Below are 26,744 nucleotides of genomic sequence, written 5' to 3' on the forward strand. Positions count from 1 at the left end.
GACTTTTAAGCCCAGTATAGCCTGGAGTTTGGGTACCACTCCAGCACAAACTCCACCCTGCCTATACAGTTCTTAATTGCTGGCCCCACTTCCAGAACCAGAAATCCCAGCATTCCTTCCCAATGCCCCAGAGAACTTGCAAATGAGACCAAGACTGTAGGACTAACTGTGAGACCATAACCAAGACTAAGGGGTTCAGTTATATTCCTTAAGATCTCCAGATCAGTGATAACAGTTATTGAAAACTGATGAAGTCGTGTTTCCTGAACAGTCATTTGGATGCTTGGTTATTCTCTGGCATTGAACCCCACATGCCTGACTTAAAGGAGGGTCCTTTCCAAAGTTGAGAGGCCCTTGCCATGGCATGCTTTCTTCTAGTACATGCCTGGAATGACTCAAAGGATTGGGAAAATGGTAGCAGACTGTTAGCTCGCAATTTCTCAACACTGATTCCCCATAGATCACAGCCTAGTTTCCATCACACCAATAGCTCCCTCGTCTCACTTAAATCGAAATTAAGAAAATCTTAATGTAACATTTTATCCTTTCCAGATTGAACCAAGCTGACGTTGGGTAGCTCAGGAACAAGCTCCTTGCCCTTTTCCCTTTATTTTACTCCTCAGGCAGTCTGCAGAACTGGTGGGTAGTACAGTATTTGCATAGCCCTGCCTTTCTTGTCTAATTACCCATACTTTAAGGTCATGCACTGTGTCTTTGTTAGTTTTTCAGACTCTACTCAGAGCTTGACACAGCATTTGTAGAACATTCAGGTGTTATTGCCTGACAAGTAAATTCAAGATACTTGCTTGATTCTGGGGGAGATCAATTATGTATGCTTTCTCTAGCTGTAGGCATGAAGTTCCAGAAAAACCTTGTGCTAAAGGAAATCCTGGTTGAGGGTCATCTTTATGTTGGAAATAAATGTGGTGGATCAATGGCAACCCATTTCAAACATTTTCACATCACTGAAATAAAACATTAAAAGTGGCATTTTAAGTAAAAACAATGGCAATAGCACATTTTATCACCTTAAAAATATTTCTTTTTTTTCCTGTTTTCTGTTTTCTTAAGCTTACTTAAGAAATGTCTTTCATAAAGGACACATGGACAAAAACTGGGGGTGCGTAATGGGAGGGAAGTGGGGAGGGATGGGTGGGTGGGCTGGAATGGGAGTAAAAAGCAGAAAACTGTACTTGAACAATTATTTTTTTAAAAAAGAAGTGTCTTTCTTCCCTCCAGTTTCAATAAAATGATTTGTTTTGCTTGGTTACAGAAAATATTCATTTGTTAAAAGACTATTTTGGACTGTGTTTGGTCCTATGACCAGAATTTCAGTCTTTTTGATTTTATAACTTGAAATTGTTGACCTTGAACTCCATGTGATCCACCTTTGTGAACCATTGTGCCACAGGCATGTAAAGGTACCTGAAATCTTGAAATTGAAAATGCTATGCTGGTATAGATCCAACTCAGCTCCTGCCCCTACTCCTCTTAACTGGTGGTATTCTATCAGCCCCCTTCACCACCCCTATCCCCATGCTCAAACTGAAGCACCTACTGTCAGCTCCCCTCACACTTGTCTCTCTGGCCCCTAGGGATAATTTACAATTTTGAGGCCTAGGCTGATCTCATCTCCTTTTGTCTTTCCCAAGACATTGTCAGAGCCTCTGCTCCTCTTTACCATCTGTTTTACCTGTTAATTAATTCTCAGATTCCTTTTTATTCTGAGGCCCTGACTCCAGCATTGACCCTCACACTTGGCATTTCCTAATATCACACTTCTTAGAGTAGTGAAAAGATGTGAGAATAGGTATTTGAGAGGAACTCAAGTTAGAGAGAAACTTGCATACTCATAAAGGAAAGTATGTAATGTTTCATGCCAGTACTTTAACTCATTTTATAACCTACACCTTATAGAACTTGTGCAGGTCCTTGCATTATTTCCTTTCTCTGGAATGAATAAGGTGTTCCCTGTTGTCTCCCTGGCATTTCCCAAACAGAGTTGTGATATTATTGGAGGTTGTACAAAAAAAGGCACTTTTGTCAAATATTTTCTTTTGTAAACTCTAACCCCCCCTTGGAGATGCATACTATACCAAGAAATCCTACATTGTGTGTGGTGGGAAGGAAACCTTTTTAACCTAGCATTTCTCAAATATTTAACCAGAAGTATCAGGACCCTCACTTCCCACTGCCCCCCCCCCCCACTGCAACTGGTTATCTGTTATCTGGTAGGACAGAATTTTGTAAGCACATGGGTAATACACGAATTGCACACTTCCCATGGCTTGCAAGCCTGCTGCAAACTGAATCGAGTGTTTTTTTGTTTTTTTGGTTTTTTTTTTTTTTCAAACAGAATGTGCTCTCTCTTTCACAACATGATGCACTGCTGCTGGTGTCCACTTTCTCAATTTTCTGGTGGTTCATCTATAAGTCTTTGCACATGTCATTTTATCAGCCTGAGTGCTCTTACCTTTAGGCATGGCTTGTGTTTCAGATCCAGTGTGATTCAGATTCAGATTCAGAAGCTTTTCCAGCTTCTCTTTTCTCTAACTGCCAATACTCTTTATCTACAGTACTGTACCAATTAAGACTTAATTCTGTCCCCAGAATGAAACTGTACATTCTCATAAGGCATGACTGTATCACATCTAACTGCATTAGTTTTTCTTCCTCCTTTTGAGGATATAAGAAATGCATTAAGCACCCCTTCATTGATCAATGGATAACAGGATGTTCATTTGATGACAAAGAGGCACCTTTTGATAAGCAGGGTTTTGGGGGGGGTTTTTTTTTGCATTGAATGTTGTTTCTTTAACCAGATCTAGTTCAAATTTTCTCTGAGAATGTAGCTACTCTGCATTTACCCCTTGAAAACCTAACATACTTATTTCTACTTTAAGGAGAAAATGGATATTGTGAGCCTTTATTTTTCCTAATTTAACAGAAGTGATTGCTTTGATATTTCATAATGGCTCAGTGCCTCAGAAACATTTTAATTCTTCTGGATCTGTCATACCATAGGTTTAACTGCAGGGTCTTGTCCCTCCAGCTCTCTGCAGTAGAAGATGAGCTATGAAGATAATGCAGGCATTACCTTTCCTGTGTCCTCAGAGTTATGTAAATAACCCTACCCCCCTTCCTGACTGAAAAACTGTCATTCGTTTCCTTTTTCAGGTCATTCTTTGTCTACTGAATGAAATTCAATAGTCCTTGAAAATTCAGCCTTCCATAGTCTAATCACTAGATCATTGTTTAGAAAAAAAGGTTATCTTTTTAAGTGCATTGATTTTTCTATAATAATAGGAAGGCTATTAGGTTTTGTTTTATTTATTTTATTGTTTTCCTGTATACTTTGAGGGACTGTTATTATTATATTTATTTTTATTAACTAGGTTTTCACTTTTAAAAATGCTGCATGTACTTGATATACACACATATATACACACACCCAAAGTGTACAAAGGGTGTATAAAATCAGAGCTAAGTCTTCTTCTCACCTCAGACTCCAAATCTTCTTTATCTCTGTAGGTAAACAGTTTTGCCTGTTTCTTGTGAATCTTTCCAGGAACATGCTAAACATATCCATGCACATGAATGTGTAAGTGAAGCATATAACAAACACTGTTAGGCACTGTATTTTTTAATCCGACCATATATGTTAGGGAAATTTCCATATCAACAACCATTCATGGCTGGAGAATATTTCATTGTATAGGTGGTACCACAGTTTATTTATCTAGTACATGTTAGCAGGCATTTCAGTTGTTTTTAGTTCTTTTGTAACAGGGTGCAGCCAAGGGGGAACCCAACAGGGATTTGTAATGGGGTCCATAACTCAGTGTCCACAAAATATTAGGAAAAAAATACATATAATGTCATCACCCCCACAAGTCTGAGCTGGGGGATAAGGCGCAGGGAGCAGGGCCATTGAGAGTTGTTTTGAATAGCAACAGTTTTGCAGATAACCTCTAGAACGGTCATTTAACATATCTATAACCTTTAACTGGTTTCATAGATATGTTAAACAGCTGTGGCCAGGCTTTGAGCTAGGGGGATAGGAGTGACTTCAACCCATGATGTAACTTGGAGGCAACTCTCCCTGGTTACAGAGCCTGTGCAAGATCTTGGAGATGATTGGCTCCACATCACAGGGCCACACCTGCCTGGACTTACTGTGGCGCCCAGTAAAGCTGGAAAAATACGGGAATTCGGGCAGCTGTGGCCATTTGTGGCGGAGTCAGAATTGGTGTAGCAAAGGAAGATTGGCTCTGGGATTTAAACTCAGTCTTGGCAGCCATGCGGCATCTTTTTGGGACCACGAGGCTTGGGCAGAGAAGAGCCACGGACTTCTATTTCTTTTTCTGAGATACAGTACCTTGGACTGGGCAGAGGGGTAAGGAAGGACTGTGCATTTGTGGGTATTCTAAAGGACTTTGGGATCTTAATGAAGACATTAAGTCATTACCCTTAAGTCTGTATAACTCTTTATATAAATAATCCCTTTCCTTTTCACCAATCTCTAGCACTAAGAGATGTCTTTCTCTGGTGGCAAGCAAGGCGAACCTAGTACAGGGTGGGGAACCCCCGGAGCACAAGGGTGGATCCATTTGGTAATAGTATATATGGTTCACCCCCACCCTGGGTCTGTTCTGTAACACTTTGCCATTGTATATAATGCTGCAATGCATTACACATACTTCTCTGTACATCTGGGCAGAAATATTTGTTGGGATTGCTAAGACAGTTTTTGATCCATATTGCCAAATTGCCTTCTAGAGAGGTAGCACCTATTTACCTTCCCCCTCAATAGTGTATGAATGCCTATCTCCCATGGGTTGCCTGTGCTATGAATTTTACTTACCCATTTGTGTCCTTCCACTAAATTAAAAATGGAATCTCATTTTAATTTGCATTTTTCTAATTATGAGTGAAAATTATCTTTGCATAAGTGTTGAATGTTTTCCATATCATTATATGCAAATTCCTTGTTCACATACTTTTCCACTTTTTCTTTGAATTGCTGATTTTCTCTGATTGGATTATAAAATTTAAAATATTAATATCTTTCCTAGAATTGTATTCTACCATAAGGTATGAAACTCTCAGTAAAATCTGGGCAAAATAGACTTGAATATTTATCTTTGTAACATTTTTGCCATGACCTCTTCTTTTCTTGTCAATTCCTCAAACTGTAATAGGTTTTTTTATGCTCTAACTTAAATCTTTTTAAGGGGTGGGAAGTGCAATACCCCACCTCAGTGCAGGGGAGGGTGGGGAAGGGTCTCATTCCTTCCAAGTCCTTCTTGTCCTGCAGCTTTAAAACCCTTGTAATTTGTTGCCATTTCTTTTCATATTCTAAATAAATATTCAATTTAAAAATAAAATAAAAATGAAATAATACATCTCTTATGTACTTTGTCAACATATATAAAATCATTTCTATGTTTTCTTCAACTTTTATGATTATTTTTAAATGTTTAATTATTTATCCATCTGGAAATTATTTTATCACACTAAATGATTGCAAAACAATGCCATTTAAATCAGTTATAAGTTCCATGAGAACAGACACCTCTGAGTGAAGGAAAACCCACAGTATTGCATACCAGTCAAACTGAGAGCACTGGGGAGAGGTGAATGTTTTAGAAGATTTTTTGGAGTGCTCTTTGACTATGGTATGACTGTACCATGTGCAGATACCCATGGGTGCTTACAGTTGAGGTTCACCTCTACCATTAGTTTGGAATCTGGAATTGATAGCCAGGTACAGCTCAGTGAACTTCAGAACACTCTTATTTTAAATTAATTAATTAAAAATAATTATATATTTATAATTATATAATTATATTTATTGATTGATTTTAAATATTTATTGATTTTTATTGGATATATTTATTTATTGATATATTTATTGATTTTAGACAGAGAGGAAGGGAGAGAGAGAGGGAAATATCAAGGTGAGAGAGAAACATTGACCAGTTTCCTACTGTATGCCCCCTGACTAGGGATGGAACTCACAAACCTTTGGTGTATGGGATGATGTTCCAACCAAATGAGCCACCTGGCCAGGGCAAAATACTCTGACTTTAAAACCCATAAAAAGCATCCCTAAATCTCAGTGGCTTACAATAATTTTTACTTTTCCTTGCTCATGGGGCAGGTCTGTGTGGGTTCAGGTTGGCTCCATGTACATCTTCATTCTTCTTGGGCTATCAATTACCTGGAGGATGCTTTTCTCATGGCAAGTGCAGAAGTACAAAAGGACAAGCCAATTCATGCCACCATATTGAGCTCACCAAGGTCAAGTTGAAGGGACTTCTGTGTAGCTTCTGCCTACCTATCACAGAACACAGCATTGGGTACTGGTAAAGTTAATGGACTTTGGAGTGTGACAACAATAGAATAGCAGACACTGTTGAGTGCCTACTCAAAAATCATTCCTCTCCCCTTCCTTCCATGATGGTAGTCCCTAGTCCTCACATTAGAAGCTCATGATTCCAGATACTTCTCCAGCATCTGTTGCAGCTGTAGGTAGCTGTGTTACACAGTTCTGGCCAATGAGACATCAGCAGAAGTCTTCTCTGTGCCCCTGGAAAATTATTTTTCTGCTTGATCAAGCTACTTAACTTCTCAACTCCTCAGTGTTCTCATCTGCAAGTTGGAGCTAGATATAGTTCACAGAGTTGTTGTATTAGTCAAAGTAACTTGCTCACAAATAATCCTAAATCCAGTGGTTTACAATAACATTTTTCTTGCTAATGGTCTGCAGGTCATCTAGGGTAGGAGTGGCTCTGCTTTAGACTGTGGATAAGGTTCAGCCCAACTCAGTGTGTTTCAGGACAAGACATACTATGCAAGTATATTTAAAGCTTTTTATCACTAACATGCCTATGACCAAAGCAGTTCACATGGCCAAGGCCATCAAGAGAGAAGGGAAATAATCCTCCATCTACAATCAAAAGTGCTACACTTACATGACAAAGGTGTAGATGTGTAATTTTATTATAGTAGAGTGAAGGTTAAAACAGTAGCCCAACCTCTCACATTTCCTAGCTGTGTGAGCAGAAACAAATCACTAACTAGTTTTTTAGAACCTTATTTTCCTTACCTTCAAGATGGCACTGGGCTTTCTTCTCTGGGTTGGTGTGAAGATTTAACATAAACCATGTGCCATAGAAGGCCTTTAACAAAAGTTAGCCCTCTGTCCCAACCACCAAACACGATGAGTTTACTAAATGATTTTCTCCCAGAAGTCAGATGTGAGATTTAATGCTGGCATTCTATGAGGATGATAGTGGATGAGAACTCTCCAAGATGAAGGCTCCATGTGGGAGGACACAAAACGTTTATTCCCTAAGCAAGCCTGAAACCATTATTTCAAGGTCATTATCATGCTTTCATGCTTCAATAAACTGTAACTTTTTTCCTTTTTTTTTTTTTTTGCAAATGACCCTTAATTCACTCTGAGATCATTGGAACACTGGTATTTTAGGGTTGATTTTGGCTGTTTAAGAGACTCCCTCTGCTGGAGTAAAGCAGCATCTTTTTTCTCAAGACTTGAAAGACAAATACCATGTGATTTCACCTTTAACAAGAACCTAAACAACCAAACAAACAAACAAGCAAAATATAACCAAAGACACTGAAATAGAGAACAGGCTGACAATGAGCAGAGCAGAGAGGGGAGGGAATTTCAGGGGAAAAGGGGAAGGGTTTACAGGAACAAGTATAACGGACACATGGACGAAAACTGGGGGGGTGGAAATGGGAGGGAGGTGGGGAGCACTGGGAGGGTGGGCTGGGATGGGAGTAAAAGACAGAAAACTGTACTTGAACAACAATTAAAATTTAAAAATGTTATGAAAAAAGACTTGATCCTTTCCTTTTAATTGAAAGCAACTGTAATAAACAATTTGCTGCATTGCTAGCCTGGCTTTTCATATAGTGTTTCTGCATTCATGTCCTAAATTTACCTGCCACAGAGCTGTAACAACTGCCTTTTCAATGTAGAGCTTTAAAAGAACACCGATTTTAAAGAATTTGCCAGAAATGTGAATTGTTAATAATAATCAGATTCTTGTTTCCTGTGAGTAATGCCCTTTTTACTTCAGTCCTAACCTTCCCAGTTTTAGAACATCTGGGAATATTATGGGAAAGCTGGGATGAGCCTTTTACACATGCTTGCTGAAAGGAAATTTAGCTTGAATCACCAGGTTTGTTATGTAGGTAGGGTATCATTTTCTATGGAAAAAAAATGAGGATCGATGCAAAGCCAGCACTTTCCCTGCCAGGTGGAGCCACCATTTCTCAGTACACGCAGGTGTTCGGGGCTATCAACAAAAGAGAGTATGTGAATTTATTTTTTATAAAGCCATAATCCATTGCTTAATGTCTGGCTTGGTGGTGTGCTAATTATGTCTCCTCCTTTCTCACTTTTACTTCTTTTGGAATCACTTTTTGGGCTTAAATGACTTAGTATTCAGTGAATTCTGAATTGACTGAGTAAAAGAAGCTTCTATGTGATGGTATAGAATAAAAGGGAATCTTGCAGTAATGGTGACTTCAATGTATGTGAGGTAGTGGTAGCACCTCCACATTCTGCCACAGCCCCAAACAGTGTTTTCCTCCAGCTTTGAGACTCAAAGTATGGTCTGAACCAGCACTAGCAGCATCACCTGTGGACTTGTTAGAACTTCAAAGTCTCAGGCCTCACCTCAGACCTACAGAATCTGACTTTGCACATTTACAAAATCTCCAGGGAATTCATATGCACATTAAAATTTGAGAAGTCCTGGTCTGGAGGAAAGGGAAATCTCACAGTAATGCCACCCCCAAGGTATGTGAGATAGTTCTGGCACCTCTGAATCTGCCACAGCCAGGAACACCTTACTTCTCCACGCCACCAAAGTCTGTGACTAAAACCCATGGGCCCAGGGCCAGCTCCAACCACTAGCTTTATAACACTGGGCAGTGACCCCACCCCTGCCCTGCTATCAGTGCTTACTGTCCTTGTTGACTGGAGCTTGACCTCATGGACTCTGACTTCCTGGGCCTGTCTACCCCCAGCCTGAATTAGCTGACTTCCATAGTATAGTATCTGGTCTTTGACCCAGAGTCCTAAATTCTGGTTCTTCCCAGCTTGAATGTAGTCAGCCTAAGTGATGACACATCTTCCTGTTGAGGCCATATTAAAAGGGCCTGTGGGTCTTCTGCAACAAAAGCCTTAAATTAGTCATAACTTTTAGAATTGCAGATGATAGAAATTTAACTTGAAGTAGCTTAATTTTAAAAGGGGAGCACCAATGTGGACCAAATATCATTACATCATTTATGGGATATTTCTGCCCCTAGTGCGTAACTTGAATCAATTTGATCACAAGGAACATTAGACACAACCAAATCAAGGGACATCCTATGAAATAAGATTGCCCATACTTTTCAGAAATGTCAAAGTCAAGAAAGACAAAGAAAGGCTGAAGATCTGTTCCAGATAAATGTAAATGGAATCTATAGAACATGATGACTAAATGCAATGTGTTCTGGATTGGACCCTATAACAGAATATATATATTTAGGGGACATTATTAGGATTATTGGAAAAATTTAAATATGGACTGTAGATTAGATAATAGTATAATATAATATGATGTTAAATTTCCTGATTTTTTTTATTGTACTGTAGTTAGGTAAGAGAATGTCTTTGTTTATAGGAAATATAAACTGAAGTGTTTTTGAGTAAAGGGGCACTATGTCTGCAACTTACTCTAAAATGCTCCCTTCAAAAATAGAGAATGAGAAAGCAAATGTGACAAAATATTAACAAAATGTGATTATGGGTCAGTGGTATATGGGAGATTTTGTACTATTCTTGTAACCTTTTGGCATTCTACGCTAAACATTCACAAAAATAAAAAATAAATAAAAGGAGGTTTTATTAACAGAATACTGGAGAACCTCAAAGAATTAAAGGAAGAGGTGTAAGACTCAGGGCAGCATGGGGACTTTGGGAACTGGAAGAGAAGATTTGATGCCACCACAGCGAACTGTGATCTGAATGAACATTTTTAAAAGATTTTTTTAATTTATTTTTAGAGAGAGAGGAAGGGAGGGAGAAAGAGAGGGAGAGAAACATCAATGTGTGGTTGCCTCTCATGTGGCTCCCATTGGGGACCTGGCCTGCAACCCAGGCATGTGCCCTGACTGGGAATGAAACTGGCGACCCTTCAGTTCACAGCCCCACGCTCAATCCACTGAGCTACACCGGCCAAGGCATGGATAAACATTTTTAACAGAGTAACAGAAACTTGGAAGTTTACAGCAAGAAAAAGGCTTTTAAGGTCCTTAAGTGTCCCCATTTCAAGGATGAGAATGCTGAGATTCAAACAGCAAAAGTGATTTGTTCAAGGACTCACAGATAACAGTTTCCAACCACAGACATTTAGAACTCCTTTTCAAATTGGTTCATATATAGATCCCAAAGTTTACTTTTTTCCTTTCACTTTTAAGTTAGAATATGAGTTGCAGTAAAAACAGGTTAACATAAATGATAAGCATGCTGTAACATGAATATGTTGAATGAACAAATATGTACAAAAATCCCCCATATGATTAACAACATAATTCCCCCCGATTTTCCCATTAAATGTGTATATGATAACTAAAATATTTCAACATAAAAAGCAATTGTAATTGTCTTATAGTATCATTTTATTCATACATGAAAATCAGCTGGAAGATTTGAATTTCTCCACTTATCATGTGGATGGGTACAGCCTGTCCTATTCCACAGCATTTTTCTCATGTCATAGAATGTATTGTCTCTCAGTTGAAAAATAACACTAATCTAGCCTCTATTATTTAAAATGTCCTTTGTGATTTGGAGAGACTGTAATTATAGTCCATTGAGACTGCATAACATCAGGAATGTAGGGATGCTTAGAAGCCATCTAGTCTCACCCATTTCTTTTAAAGCTGAAGACTGCCTGTAGTTAGTTACTTACTCTCCCTTCATCTCCTGCATCTGTTTCACACAAAGAAATGGATTTAAAATGGGATAGTACCTGTGCATATTGAAATAATTATCTTTGAGATCATTTATCATTTAGCAGCATATTTAGAGAAAGCAGAGCTACTTTAATCATGCTTCCTTTAATCCTATATTATGTTTTGATATAGAAAAGGAATAGATAAACAGAACAGTGTGGTGATAGCCAGAGGGAAAGGGGAGTGGGTGGAGGTGGGGCAAAGGTGAGAGAAAATGGGTACAGAAAGAGACTTCGATGCAATGTGCAAATGATGTTTTCTTGAGTTGTACAGTTGAAGCCTGTATGTTTTTGTGAACCAATGTCGCCCCAATAAATTCAATAAAAAAGAAAAGAAAAGGCATTTGTGTAGTGGTTGAATAGTTAGACTGGGAGCCAATAAACCTACCTTGATCAATTACTTCTGTGACAGCTATTGAAATAGAATGCAAATCCTAGCCAGATGATCCTAGGTGGTGGAGTGCAAAATTGAGTATATAGTGGCTTAGTGTGTGGTGAAAAGCAATGAATTTTTTAAAAAAATTAAGTGTGCTTTCCATCACCTGTGTTCGGATGCAATCATGAATGGCTAACAAATTTTTCAGGGAATATGGATTTCTCTAGTTTGGTCTGGTGACAGACACCGTCTATTGTCTACCAAACATTCATTTTCCATATTGTCCTTACTAACGGAACCCTAATCTTGTTTGACATAGCAATGTTCTTAGATAATTACTTGATTTTTCAACCTCTCTGTCAGGGGTGCTATGTCAAATAGCACTAGCTAATGACACATCAATGTTAAGTCTGCTGGGGAGCGCCGGGAAACCTTTTGCTTTCCTGATTAAAAAAAAAAAAGGATAGATGTGATTGGTGCTGCCCTTCCCCTTTTCTTTCTGCCTTGAATATAGACATGGTGTCTGGAGTTACCACAGCCATTTTGTGTCTATGCACCAATATGAGGGAAGGAAGAGAGAATTGTGACATCTGGCTCTAACATCACAAACCACTAAATAATATCAGCAGTTGGCTGCTTCCTGACTTTTTGTTATATGAAAAAAATAACCTTTATTTGGTTAAGCCACTGGAAGTCAGATTTTGTAATAATTTAACTTAAAAACATTCCTGATACAAGTGTAGTAGACCCTGCTGTGGAAATTGGCCTAGCTCAAAATAACCCCAGTTCTCTGTGACACACTGTCCCCATCTCTCTCAATGGATCTTTGCACCCCTGTTGATGCAGTTGGACTAAACACACCTGACTGAGGATTGAGCTAATCAGATTCTCAGGAATTTGAAATTAGGTTTTAGTGATTCTGGTTCATCCTGCACTGTGTCTAAAATGGAAGGACGTAATAAAATGTGGAAACTGTTGTGTGTGGTGGTGTGATGGGAGGTCACTGTTCAGCCATAGAGGACTAGACATAATAGGTCTGTAGACAGTGAGAGAGGGAGGCAGAGACCAGTGTCATTGAGAGAGAACACTGCCTGGGGCCTGGCAACTTTCTGGGTCCAAGTACTAGCCAGTTTTCTGGCCTGGCAGCCCTCAGATTCCAGTACTGCTCCAGTTTTCTTCCCCAAAACCAGGCAGCCCTGTGTGATTGGCAGAGCTATGCCCTGCACAAGGGCACCTGGCCAAAAGGGTGAGGAAAGTGAAATCCAGCCTCTGTGTTTTGGTCAATTTAAGCTTTGGCCTGGGGTTGCATCAATCTAGTGGTAGGTAATGTGCTTCTTTATGTGTTTCAACTGCTCAGAAGAGAGTGCACCTTTTTTTTTTTAATTTCACACAAGACTTAGGAAGGCCCTTCTTTAGAATAGCCACAAAAGTTGATGTCTTATAAACGAAGGACCTTGACATGCAGACAAAATGCATTAACAAACAACTAAACCACTTGATATGTCCTGATTTATTTTGCATTTTAAAATTGAAGTATAATTGACATGTAGCAAAATGTGCAAATCATAAGTGTATAGTTGAATGATTTCACTGTGACTCATAAGTCCACTACACAGATTATGGAAAAGAACTTTTCTATCATCCCAGAAAGTCCCTTTAAATGAATCAGTACCACTTTCCTAGACACACACAAAGGACACAGGGAGGTAGCCACTATTCTGACCTCTATCACCATACTTTGATTTTGCCCCTTCTTGAATTTTATACAGTTGGAATCATATAGCAAGTATCCTTTTGTGCCTGGCTTCTTTTACTCAACATGTTCAGATCTGTCCATGTTGTTGCATTTATTTTTTCACTTTTTATTGTTGAGTAGTGTTCTGTTCGGTGAATATACCACAATTTATTAATTCATCCTCCTGTTGATGGACATTTAGGATGTTTCCAGGTCTTATGAATAAATTCTTATGAATAAAGCTGCTGTGGACATTCTTATACAAGTGAACCTAGGTATGTGTTTCTCTTGGACATTGATGTACTATAGTAGAAATCCAAATTACACATCTTTCACAGTTAAAGGTACAGATGTAGATATATACATATAGATATAGATCTCATATGCACCTGTATAAGTTTTTCTCAAGTTGTTTCTTCATAATGTAATTCGGAGGCCTTATTTTGTGAGTACCTCTCCATCACAAATTATATATGTAATGCCCGTACCCATTTTTACATATTAAACACAGGACTGCCCTCTCAGTATTATGGGGATGCATGCTTTTGTTTGTTTAAAAATTGATGAACGGTCAGTAATAGTTAGTGTTACAACAAATGAAGCAAATTTATAGCAAGGGTATCTGGCATTAAACTTATAAATAAGAGTTTACTCTGTGATCAGGGCTAAATACAGCAAAGCTACATGAACCACATAAGATTAAGCTGAGTTCCTTGTTCCAACCACCTGTGCTGTTTATAATACTAAATAGTACTGATTTGTTATGCAAAGCCCTATGAAGCAATGTCTGTATCTTAGCATCATGAGTGCAGCTTTTTGAAAACACATGAGTTGTCCTAACCCCATAAAATCTTGGTATAAAAAGTGACCTCTGTTTTTAAACCTTTCCATGTAATTATATGCTATAGCAGCTGGCCAGCTGGCCATTTCTTTCCTATGTCCATCCTTACAATTCTGGTGATTACCCCCAGTTGAACATTTGAGCCTGTGAATGGATTTCATCTGTTAAAATTTTTTCCAGGCAACATGAGATGAGGCAGACAATTTACTTAATATTGATTTCTTTATGAAGACAGTCCCATTAAAATAATAACAAATTATGGAGAGTGGCTGAATAAGCCATATTTGGGATAATAAACTGTGGAGCACAATATGAATTTGTTCAGACTGGAATGTAATCTCCATGATTGCAGTGATTTGTTTTTCTCTTTTGTTCATAGAAGTTCTAGTAAGCCGTAGCAGGGGTCAATAATATTTCCACAATAAACTTTGTATATATAAGATAAGAACCTTAGTTACTAACTCACAACGTTATAAATCCTGCTTTGCTTAGTACTGGTAATATATCCCAGTTGCTCACCCCAGCCTCTCTAAATACCAGGAAGAAGCCTTCCTAGCTGCATTTCTTCAGCAGCAACCACTTGGAACTTGTGGAAGCTCAAATCCATGGAGAGGCTTTGTGGAGCTTCTTGTTCTTAACAGAATCAAGGTGTCAATTTACTTCATTCTTCTCTTCTGCCACAGAGCCAGCTCCTCCTGAAACTCTTCATTCCTTCTCCTTCCCCTAGGTGTAAAATAAAAATGGCCACAGTGACAGTTTCGTACATCATGTCTGGCAAGAGTGGTGGGCAGTGGCAACTCCCTTTAGCATGCCTTCATGGCCAGGTCAGCCCAAATTGCCTTTTTTATTAAATCTATTGGGGTGACATTGGTTAATAGGGTCATATAGGCTTCAAGTATACATTTCTATGATACTAGATCTGTACTTTGTATTGTGTATCCACCATCCAAAGTCAAATCATCTTCTGTCATCATATATTTGGCCCTCTCTAAATTGCCTTTTTTGATGTGTTATTTATATAGAAAGTGATACCTTCTGGGTTTTATAATCTAGTTCTCTGAAAGATCTTTGGCTAAAACTGTTTCTGAAAAGAAACCAGAAAACAGTAATTTCCCCTTAAAGTGTCTGAAAACATAGTGTTAACATAGCAAAAGTACTTTGGACATGATCAGACAGAGGATTCCCTACAATACCTAAATGAACACAAAAGGAAATAGGCAAGTTTATATATATATATAATTATGAACCAGAAAGGTCCTGGGAAGCTGTTAGTTTTACAGATGAAGACAGTGAAGCCAGAGGGGTTAAATCAGTTGCCTTATAATGACAGAGCCAAAAAGTCTGAATTTCCTCAACCATGGTCACTCAATACATCCTACATCACCCCAGCCCCAATAGCTTTAGGTTTCACTTTGCACACACAGAAGGTACCATTCATGGCCAAACCTACACTATATCACACTGCTTCCCTGATCCCCAATAAACACATTTACTAAAATGTGTTTGTAAGGAATTGAAAAAAAAAGACAATACTAACCACTAATCAGTTTTAAAGAATCTCTGTATTCCCTCCCCAGTTTGTGATCTTTAGGGTCCATGTCAAAGAGCACAGTAGAAAACAAACAAGCAAAACAAAACAAACAAAAAAAACCCTTTCAGCTTGTTTTGTCCAAAGTATCTAGGTGAAAGAGTTATTGAACCCTAAAATAGCACAGATTGTTCAGGTATTGTTCATCTAGGACCATTTTTGTGAATAGGTCTCTAAAGTGACAGAGTAGGTAGTACATAATATAATCACTTAAGTTGAGGTGACAGAGGTGCTTAGAAAAAAATATAATTGCTTTACAGCACTTATTGCTGAGATGCCCATGGGCCTCCTCTTTGCCTTTCCATTTCAAGTTTGAGGATTTGAAGATCCACTGTCATGCTAGCAGATTGCAGAATGCCCATTGTCCCTGACCTGGAACAGGATAAGTGGAATAATTAGGGGAGTCACCCAGGGCAATGGCATCAAAGTGACAGTGTATTTTCCAGGCTTTTTCTCTGGGCTCTAGGATCACTTAATAAGAAAGCCATGTGATGTCACCTTTAAGTGGAATCTAATCAACAAAAGAAACAAGCAAGCAAAATATAACCAGAGACATTGAAATTAAGAACAATCTGACAGTAACCAGAGGGGAGGTGGGAAGGGGTGATATAGCTAATTAATACTGTAAGCCACAAATATGTTATAAGAATAAGCCTTTCAAAATAAAAATTAAAAACCCATTTACTGTCTACCTGATCATACATACCTGTTGATCCCTCTATACTTTCTGTACTCCCTAGCACTATATCATGCACCCAGCAAGCACTTGAAAAATATTTGTTGAACCATGGTTTAAGAATACAGCAATGAACTGGTACAGCCACTGTGGAAAGCAGCATGAGATACCTCAAAAAATTAAAAACAAAACTGCCTTTTGACCTAGCGATCCCACTTCTGGCAATATATCCAAAGGAAACCAAAACACTAATTTGAAAGAACATAAGCACCCCTATGTTCATTGTAGCTTTATTTACAATCACCAAGATATGGAAGCAGCCCAAGTATTTATAAGTAGATGAGTGGATAAAACAAATATGGGACATTTACATCATGGAATACTATTTGGCCATAAAAAGGAAAATTTTACCCTTTGCAACAGTATGGATGGACCTGGAGAACATAATGCTAAGTGAAATAAGCCAGTCAGAGAAAGACAAATAGCAGATGATTTCACTCATGTGGAAGCTAATGAACAAGCTGATCTAACAAGCAAAACAGAGACAGACCCATTGATGGACAGCAGAATGACAGCTAAGGAGGGGGCATGGTAGGGGTAGAGGAATTGAGGAAAAAGGATTCATGGACCACAGTGTGGTGGTTGCTTGTGGGAGGGGAGTATAAGGGGACTAAATGGTAATAGAAAAAATACAATAAAGATTAAATTAAAAAAAAAGAATACTACAATGACATATTCATTCAACACTAGCTTAGAGGAGGTTCTGATGTAAAATTGTTAATTACTCATTCAGCCTTAATAACATAGTCAATTTGGGGGCATCAGGAGCCCAAAGACTCCAGATACTCACATAACTAATACAAAGAAGCTAAAAGAACTTCTAATTTTTTTTAGCTTTTCATTTTGAAGGAAGTACATAAGTGGCTATGTATCTTGAGAAAATAAAATGCCTAGAATTGAGGATAAATTAAATACACGCTATAATCTCATTATAAAAGACTTTTTGCCTAGCCTGTAAGAAATGAAACCACAACAACATACCATCACATTCACATCCCAGAATTAGAGCTCAAATAAGTATATGTAAATTTTTAAATAGTTTATGTAAAATATTGAATCACAAAATAACAAAATGCTATCACTGAAAGGCACATTAAAAACCACCTCAGCTTAACTCCTTGTTTTTTTCAGATGAAACGGGTTCAGAGAGGTTATGTGATTGGGCTAAATTTACATAGTTGGTGACAGAGACTTGTCTAGAAACCAGAAAAACTTGAAAAGTATTTTGAAAGAGCAAAAAGAAATGTTTGGGAAACATAGGACAGTGAAAGGCTCTAAGTGTGGTGATGAGAAAAGTACATACACAAATGAAGGTACATACATTACTAATTTATGAATTACAAGTTACAACAACTTAGGAATGCAAGATGACACAAGCTGGCTTTTGGGTGGAAGTTGGGGATGGGAGGTGAGCAACAACAGAGTTATTTTATGTGAGATATCTTCAGCATGGACCTCCAAGGCCTATGGTTTTGAATGGTGCAAGTTGAGTTGCTATTGGACTTTGATGTCTTTTTTTTTTACTTTTTAAAGGTTTTATTTATTTATTTTTAGAGAGAGAGGAAGGGAGGGAGAAAGAGGGGGAGAGAAACGTCAATCAGTTGTGTCTTGCATGTGCTTAACTGGGGACGTGGTCACAACCCAGGCATGTGCGTCAACTTGGAATTGAACCAGTGACCTTTCAGTTGGCAGGATACTGTTCATTGCACTGAGCCACACCTGCTAGAACCGAGGGGTGATGTCTGTTTTAACTATACCTTATATGCATTGTGCACCTGCTTTATGCCAGGAATTGTGCTAAGTGTTTTATATTGAAGCCTCATAGCAATCCAGTGAGATAGGTAAGTCTTATTATTGCTGCTTTTTACAAATAAGTAAACTGAGGCTTAGAAAGTATTAAGGAACTTACCTAAATCCACACTGCTGGAAAACAGTGAAGCTAAAGTTAGAACCCATGTTTTGTTTTATTTTTATTTTATCACCATGCTATATTCTTTCTTCAGTTTAAGAGCCAGATTTCTTTCAATGCCTTAGAAAACTTTAGAGGTTACCTAGTACAGTACTCTTCCCCAGCCCAACAGCCTGCACATCACCTCAAAGCACAGGCCCCATTCCACAGCTACTATTCAGAATCTCTGAGGATGAGGCACCAGAAGCTGTGTTTTAGCTAGCTCATTAGATGATTTGTAGGCACACTGAAATTTAAGAAGCAGTGATTTAGTGGACAAAGTCTAATCCAGTCCTTTTATATTACAGATAAGGAAACAGAGCTCTGATGACTTAACCATGGTTACTGTGGCAAAGCTAGATCTCAAGCCCAATCTCCTCAGTCCTAGTCCAGTGCACTGTCTGCTGTGTCTATGGTTTCTACCTCCACCTTTCATGACTCTACCACAAAATGTGCCTTGGTATGTGTGTTGGAAACACTGGATGAGGTTCACTGGACTTCTGGCCTGACCCAGGATGTCCACTCATATTCACATAGGGTTTCTCCCTTTCGCTATCCCAGGATTCAGACCAAAGGTATTTCTTTCTACCTGGGAGTATGTTTTGCTTGTCTTTCCTTTACCTCTCTTCATTATTATAGTCATCATCATATTATTACTTTGCTTTTAAATACTGTTTTTTTCATTCAATATTTGATAACAGTGATTCTCAAACCTGACAGTACTTTGGAGTCACCTGGAGAGCTTTAAAAAATACTGATGCTTGGTTCCACATGCAAAATGTCTGATATCATTGGTTTGGGGTGCCGTCAGGGCATTGGGATTTTTATAAGATCCCCAGATAATTGCAGTGTACAGCCAAATATTGAGAATGGCTTTTTGTAAAAGTCTCACCATCATACTGGCAGGTAGATGGAACAAGTCATTGTGATCCCTTTTTTTGTAGATAATGAAGCTCAGGCCCTGAGACATTTAATGTCTTGCAGGAAACAGTGAATTCATCTACTGACATTTGGTGCAGACTGGGTTACCAGGTACTTGTAATAAATCTTTAAAGCGAGCAGCCACCCTGCAAGAATGGGGTAAAACCTGTTTTACTTTTCTGGTTTCCAGTGTTTCCTTGGCTTGTGTTTCTTGATGTGAGAAAGAAAATGAAACAACTTTGAAATCGTATCTGATGAATCCCTTTACTGAGTAGAAGATAAACATTACTACAGCAACCCACCTCCCATTCTTCATTGCCCAGCATAATCATGGTCAGGGAGCATCAAGAAAACCAGATGGAAGGGACTTGCTCATTCTACACCAGCACATGTGTCTATTTAGAGACTAATTTTAAAAAATAACAAACCTGGCCACACTGGCTAAGAGAACTCCCCAGTGGGAGTTGCAAATTTGCACATGTTTTTCCTATACATCACATATTGGAAGAGAACTTCCAAGTTGTTGCTGCTTCTCTTTTCTGGGGAATCTGATCACTTAAATGATGTGCAATGTTCTTGCCTGGTTTTCCCTCTTGCTTCCTTGCATGTCTTTGGGAACTTCTTTAGCTCTTCCAGCCTAACTTCTCACTCTTCCCAAGAGAAATTCTCTGCTGCAACCAACCTCTCTGTTCTCATAATCCCTTGCTATTTCCCATTTGTTTCCACAGACCAGCAGCGGCATCACCTGGGAACTTGTTAGAAATGTAGAATCCTAGCCCCACCCAAGACCTAGTAAATCAGAATCTGCATTTTAACTAGGTGACTTGTGTGCACATTGCAGTTTGAGAAGCATTGCCCTCATACACAGGGTTTTCTCCATTATCCCACAGCTTCAAATGCCCTCTCTCCCCCTACTTTCATTTATCCACTTCATACTTGTCCTTCAATGCACAGCTCATATCCCTCTCCCTCGATGAAGCCCCCCGTATTTACTCTCTCCACCTTACACCTGTGATTTTAGAATTTAAATGCTGAATGTTTCATTATCTGTATGGTTCAGATGTTAACTTAGTCTAATTATTAAGATTACATTGTCCCTTTAAGTGCCTGGTGCAGGCTTTGCACCTAATATGAAATGTTTGACTCATCAAAATCTGTTCCCTGTTTAAAAGCTTTCCCTTAGCCCTACCTTCTTTCTTTAAGCTTCTGACTCACAGCAGCTCCCCTCAGCTTTTGTCTTCTCAACACCTGAAGTAACTCTTGACCTGCTCCAGAGATTTCCTGAAACCTCACTCTTCCCTGTAAGTTAGTGGGTTCCAACCCAAGCACAGCCTCAAAGAGGCTTCAAAAGTAAAAATCTAACCAATTGTGAAAATTGACTTTGTACCAAAAGTTTCCCCAATTTTTTAATTTGAAATAATCTGGAAATATTTTATTGTATTTTTCCATTATCATTTAGTCCCTTATAACCCCACCTTCACAATCACCACTTTTTGTCCATGTCCATAAGTCCTTTTTCCTTTTTTCTCAATCCCTCCATCCCCTCCCCTCCCCTCCTTAGCTGTCATCCTATTCTCTGTCTATGTGTCTGTCTCTATTTTGCTAGTTAGTTCAGTTTGTTCATTAGATTCCACATGTGAGTGAAATCATATGGTATTTGTCTTTCTCTGCCTGGCTTATTTCACTTAACATAATACTCTCCAGACCCATCAATACTTTTGGACTGAGAATTTTTAAAAATAAATTTGCTTCAGAGGGTGGGATTTGTTTTCTGGTCTACCATGGTACCCACAGAAAACTCAGGTTTGTCTCTGGTTTTCCTGTAGGACATGCCATGTAGTGGTATAACTTTTACTGGTCCCAGACCCCCAGGAAGTTGACACATCTTTGAGGCTACCATCTGTCCAGGCAGGAGAGGGGCACACATCCTAACTACCTATAGATCCCTAAACCTATCAGGGGGGTTACAGGATCTCTTCTAAGGTTTGGCAAAGGGGGTGTAGCAGGAACTCCACACTGACTTTAAACTTCCTGGCAGCTATATGTGTATACTTAAGTCTATTGGTTTTTAAATTAAATTTATTAGAGCGACATTGGTTAAAAATTATATAGGTTTCAAGTGTACAATTCTATGATACATCATTTGTATATTGTATTGTGTGTTCATAATCCAAAGGAAAATCTCCTTTTTTCAGCATATATTTAGCCCCCTTTACCACCTCCTCCCACCCCCTTCCCTCTGGTAACCTCCACACTGTTGTCTGTGTCTGTGAGTATTTTTCTGTCTTGATTGTTCATTTGTTACTTTCAGTTTTATATCTCACATATGAGTGGTATCATATGGTTCTTAACTTTTTCTGTCTGACCTATTTAGCTTAGCATGACATTCTCAAGATCCATTCATGTTTTTGCAAAAGGCAGTGTTTTAGCGTTTCTTATGGCTGAGTGGTATTCCATTGTCTATATGGACCACATCTTCTTTATCCAATCATCTACCGAAGGACACTTCAGTTGTTTCTATGTCCTGGCCAGTGTGAATAATGTTGCAGTGAACACCGGGATGCATATATTTTTGTGAATAAATATTTCAATTATTTGTGTAGATGTGCCGGTCAGGGGTTGCTGGATCATATGGTAACTCTATTGTTAATTTTTTAAGAAACTTCTGTATTATTTTGGATGGTAGCTATTCCAGTTTACACTCTAACCAGTAGTGAATGAAGGTTTCTTTTTTCTCCATACCCTCTCTTACACTTGCTATTATTTGTCTTGTTAATATACTATCAACTTTAAGTATTGATACTAAAATACGCAGGTTCTAACAACTCAAAAGCCTTTGTCCTCAGAACTATTATCCTTGGGTATCAAAGGTCATTTTGATGTTCATTGGTAGTCAAAAGGCTTGTTTCTTTCTGTGAGCAGAAGCCTGTGCTACTCCCAGAATGGTAGGATGAAGGATTGGGGTGAAATTAATTGCTGGAGGAAAATACCTAAGTTAATGTCAGATTCTTATTCTGTTACTTATGTGTTTGTCATGATAGTGGAGTGACTTTCTGCAGTGTATGCAGATGGGCAGTCACATACTCAGGGCATGTTGAACTATTGCTTGGTAATGTTGGTAGTGGTTCCTGTATAACTAGCAAAGACTTCTACTTCTAATGCCCATGGGCAGAACAGTTGCTCTAGAAAGGGGTCTGCAGTGAGGCAAGCCTTTGCTGACCTGGTCCATTCCATTGTTGTAATTAACAAAAGTCATCTCTCCTCAGCATGGAGGTGGTTCAGTAGCAGCATGACCTTCAGTTAGGGTCAAGAAATAAAGCATGGACTTCATTGCTCTCTCAACTCTTCATACTCAGAGCCCAGCCCAACAGGAACATTTCACAGCAAACATTTCTGTTTGAAGATCAGTGAAAGGAATTAGTTAAATGAATGAAACTGTTTAAACCAAACTACCATAGACTTCTTTACTTTGTACTTTTGAGATATCTTAATTTATTTTCATTTAATGTGAAAAGTTTATTTAAAGAACCAAATCTGTCCATGGTATCAACACATGCATAGGCCTTATGTGTTCCAGATTCAGGAAAGAGAATTTGGGTTTGTGTTGATAAAGGCCTAATGGGCAGGGAGTTCTGTCATCCCCAGTCACTTTTTCCCCACTGGCAATGCCATTTCCTCATTCCCAGGGCCTCAGAGTGTTTCAAAAGCACAAGAAGCCATATTATTGGAGGTAGTGTGTATGCGCATGAGCATGTTCCAATGTGCTGGGACTGGAAAATGGAGGGGTGTCTGAGAAAGCTGACAAATGAGACCAAGAACAAGCCCCTTCTCTCACATCTAGTCTTTCTTCTTTCTCTGCTGTTTGTTTATGGGGCATAAGAGCACCCTCTTCCTCAATGTTCCCTTCTACACACTTTTAATGAGCACTATTTTCACTTACTAATCAGTAAACTCAAGGGTAGGTCTTGTCTGTTCCCTGAGATAAAGAACTGCATGCATAACTGGTCTTTATCGTGGAAGCATGGTTTCTCTTTGTTTTTCACAGTGTTTCTGAGAGATAAGAGGAAACCACCCACACATGATGCATGACTGAGGAGGTTTTGAAATATAAACTCATTCTCTGTTCTGAGCTGTGGATTAGGGATGGAAAAAATGGGACAGTGCACCACATGTTAACCTAAGTTGATTTTTCCTCTGGATTAAAAACAAACAAGTGAACTCTCTCTCTCTCTCTCTCTCTCTCTCTCTCACACACACACACACACACACACACACATACACACACAGAAAGGGGGAGGGATATGTGATTAAATGTTCAATTGAGGAAACAATATGCCAGTTTTCAATTATTGGTACAATAGTCAAATAAGGAGAATTTTAGTAATCCAAATGAGTACATACTCCCAAAATTTGCTGACCTTTTCCTATCACAAAAACTGCCTCTGTCACATGGATTCAAGACCAATATTGGCAGATAAGACCTAAGTTCAGTTGAAGAGCCAGATATATTCCAAGGAAAATATGGGATGGGACCAGATTAGATTCCTATTAATTTCATGCCATTCAAGGCTTTCTTTCAACAGGTTTTTGACAGTGAGCCAAGATGGAGGGTTTTTGCTGTGAAACTGGTGATGCCAGACATTAATTACAGTAAGATTAAATGTAAGATCAGTTGGTGCCGATAAAGGCCTAAAGAGTAAGATGTTTTTAATACCAAATGAAAATGTTGACAGCAATTTGAATAGATGCAGAGCAGGAAATCATTTAGGAGAAATTTGTTGTTCAGCTAAGGAAAGACCTGAGGTTGAGCCCAGAAATGTTTCTGGGAATGCATGAGAAGATAAGGTGTTTTAGGCAGAAAGGAAGAGTAAACCCAAGAGACAAAATACACAGGTAATAAATGGAAAATTTAAGTCAAAAGCCATGACATAATTGTTTTTGAGCAACCAGTTGGAAACTAAGAAGACAGTAAAGTCTTTGTGAAGCTGAGCAGTGTTTTATTGTCTGTGCACCATGCTCTGAATTACTGTTTCTTTTCACCCCAGGCTCATGAACTTTAATTGCTCTATTGTAGACTTGTCTATTTCTCATCTCCAGTGCTGGATAGTAAGTTTCCTGTAGGGGAAAAATGTGTCCCAGGCTTTCTAGAAATTCCTCCACAGTGTGTGATATAGGGCCTTACTGGAATAGTAGCTCAGTAAATGTTAATTTGCAGAATTTATTAATTATCAGCTTTCTCATTATGTAATGATTTTTTTTCCAAATTAAGTGCTAGATTTCAGGAGGCTAAAACCTGGATTATATTTTACCCTTCTAATGGATAAACCAGAGGATCAAGTTATGAGTTAAGAATCCATTAGTACTTCATTTCAAAAGGAATTAGTGAGTTCAATGGCAGATAACAGGTAGGAAAATTGGATGCCTTAGTAGAGAAGGCCAAAACTAATGAATTTTTAACTTGATCTCAGATTCAATCAGGCCAAGGCTGGACTTTAGGTGATTTGTGTGTGTGTTTCTCTGACTGGTTCTTTTCTTGTGCAGGTCTGCCTTTTGGGAAGATTGACTTTATGAGAGCAGAGCTCTTGTCCCTTTCATTCACTGCTCTATCTCCAGCATCTATAGCAGACTTTCCTGGCATACAGTAGGGGCTTAAGAAATAATTGTGGAAGGAAAGGAAAGAAGGATGGAGAAGTGAATTTAGAGAAGGAATAAAGGAAAGAGGGGAGAGAGGGCTCTGCTTTTCATGTTCATGCCAGTAAACATGGCACTTATTTACTCACTCATCAATTACCAAAGGCTCTCTTAGTTTCTGTGTTAGGAACCAAGGGTGCCAAAATGATGAGATGCCACAGTGTTTGTCCTCAAATAACTGATTGTTTAGTAGAGAAAATCATAATACAAGAGGTTGTAAGTGCTACACCGAGGAGTTGTGGTGGTACAGGGGTGTGGTAAAAGGATCATCTGATCTACCCAGAGGAGGAGTAGGAAGCAGAAAACACCACAAACCTGAGCATAATCCTAATAAATTCAGTAATGCTTTGCAGGCTTCAGAACATTTTAATCTCTGTAGTCCTAAAAATGACTGTGGATAGATTGAATAAAATACTGACAAATGCAGATCATTGAATTTTAGCCATTCTCTAATCAGAATCATTTTGATATTAAACATGATTTTGCCTTGGTACTTGTTGGACTTTAGTTTCATTCAGGAATGCCAAAGACTACAAGTGAGTCTATCATGTAGCAGCTTGTCATGGAATTGTGGTTTTGTGAGCACCATCGAAATGACACAAATTGAAGACCCATTGTCTGGGCCAGACCAGCACTGTACACCAGGAGTAACAGCTCTGTTAAGCATGATCAATTAGGACCAGTGTTTGTTCTTTTCTGAACAGTTCCTTGTTCCTATGACAAGGATTAATGATATGACAACTGTAATGTGGACTTTGCATTTTATAAAAGCCTGTAGTAGTAAAGGCATGTATTTCCCATCAAAACAGAAAATTTTCTGAAGAAGGTAGAGAAATGACAAGGAGAGAATCAGTGGTTTAAAAAAAAACACTTATGGTTGGTGAAACTTATTTACACCTAGGAAAAGGATTTATGCCGATGGACTTTTTAAGCAAGAAAACCCAGTGTCTTAGGAAAACAGATCCTGATTTGACTTCTGCTTCTTGATTTCCTTACTCAGGTGCTGACTCCAGCACAGATCAAATCAATTTGCCAAGCAATTCTTGACTCCGGGAAGCAGTATGCCATGAAAAAGAGGAAACCATTTCCCCTGATGTATTCTTACTATGGAACTGAATATTTGGGTGAGTGAAGGTGTTGGTGAAGGATGAAGGGAATTTCTAATATCAGCATTGACTACAGACTGGAAGGTTTGTTTTTGAAATAGGTCATCACTATTCATTTAACTAGAAGTGCATTACAATACCATTAAATATTGATAGATAATACAAATTACAATTTAATATTTATTTCCACAGTCTACCTGATAAAAATGTAGCTATTTTCACAATTACTTTGCTCACTCTAAATTTTGAGTTCATTGGCCCAATTTCGCTTAGCTTGTGAATAGTTTACACACTCATTATTAGTAGTGTGCCTGCAAAGGGAAATAGGATTTGACTACTAACATTCTCAAGTTTTAATATTAGTGGATCAATAACAGATTGCTGAATAAAACAATGGTGACTTTTGAGCTATGAGGCATACAAAGTGAAAATTAATTACTCCCCTTACCTCTGAGCATGATTTGCAAGGCCCTTTATAGATTACCTGCCTCCTTCTCTGAACTAAACTTTATCTCCTCTCCTGGATGGTTCTGTCCAGCACAGTCTCCTATAAGCAAAATGTTCTCATATCTTTCTAATCTTTGAGCCTGTTCTTTTTGCCTCAAATGTCTGGCTTCCCCCATCCCCTTCATCTATCTGTAATACTTATACCCAGACTTCAAGACTCTGCTTAAACATCATTAGATCTAATGAGAAATTTTGTGCTTTGGAAAAATGGGTTTATTGAATGCTCTCTGGAGAAATGTTCACATGGTTC

General features: G+C 38.5%; 1 protein-coding gene across 1 annotated transcript in view; it reads left to right on the top strand.

Moving 5' to 3' along the window:
• The window catches only part of LANCL3 (LanC like 3), a 113,137-nt gene that overhangs the window by 68,654 nt on the left and 17,739 nt on the right, over nt 1–26,744 (top strand). The window contains exon 2 of the mRNA XM_045860655.1: nt 25,882–26,005. Within this exon, the coding sequence (XP_045716611.1) occupies nt 25,882–26,005 (124 nt within the window). The remainder of the gene's footprint in view (nt 1–25,881; nt 26,006–26,744) is intronic.

Source organism: Phyllostomus hastatus, unplaced genomic scaffold, assembly GCF_019186645.2.
Source record: "Phyllostomus hastatus isolate PE091 unplaced genomic scaffold, TTU_PhHast_1.1 phas_scaffold_200, whole genome shotgun sequence".
Lineage (NCBI taxonomy): Eukaryota > Metazoa > Chordata > Mammalia > Chiroptera > Phyllostomidae > Phyllostomus > Phyllostomus hastatus.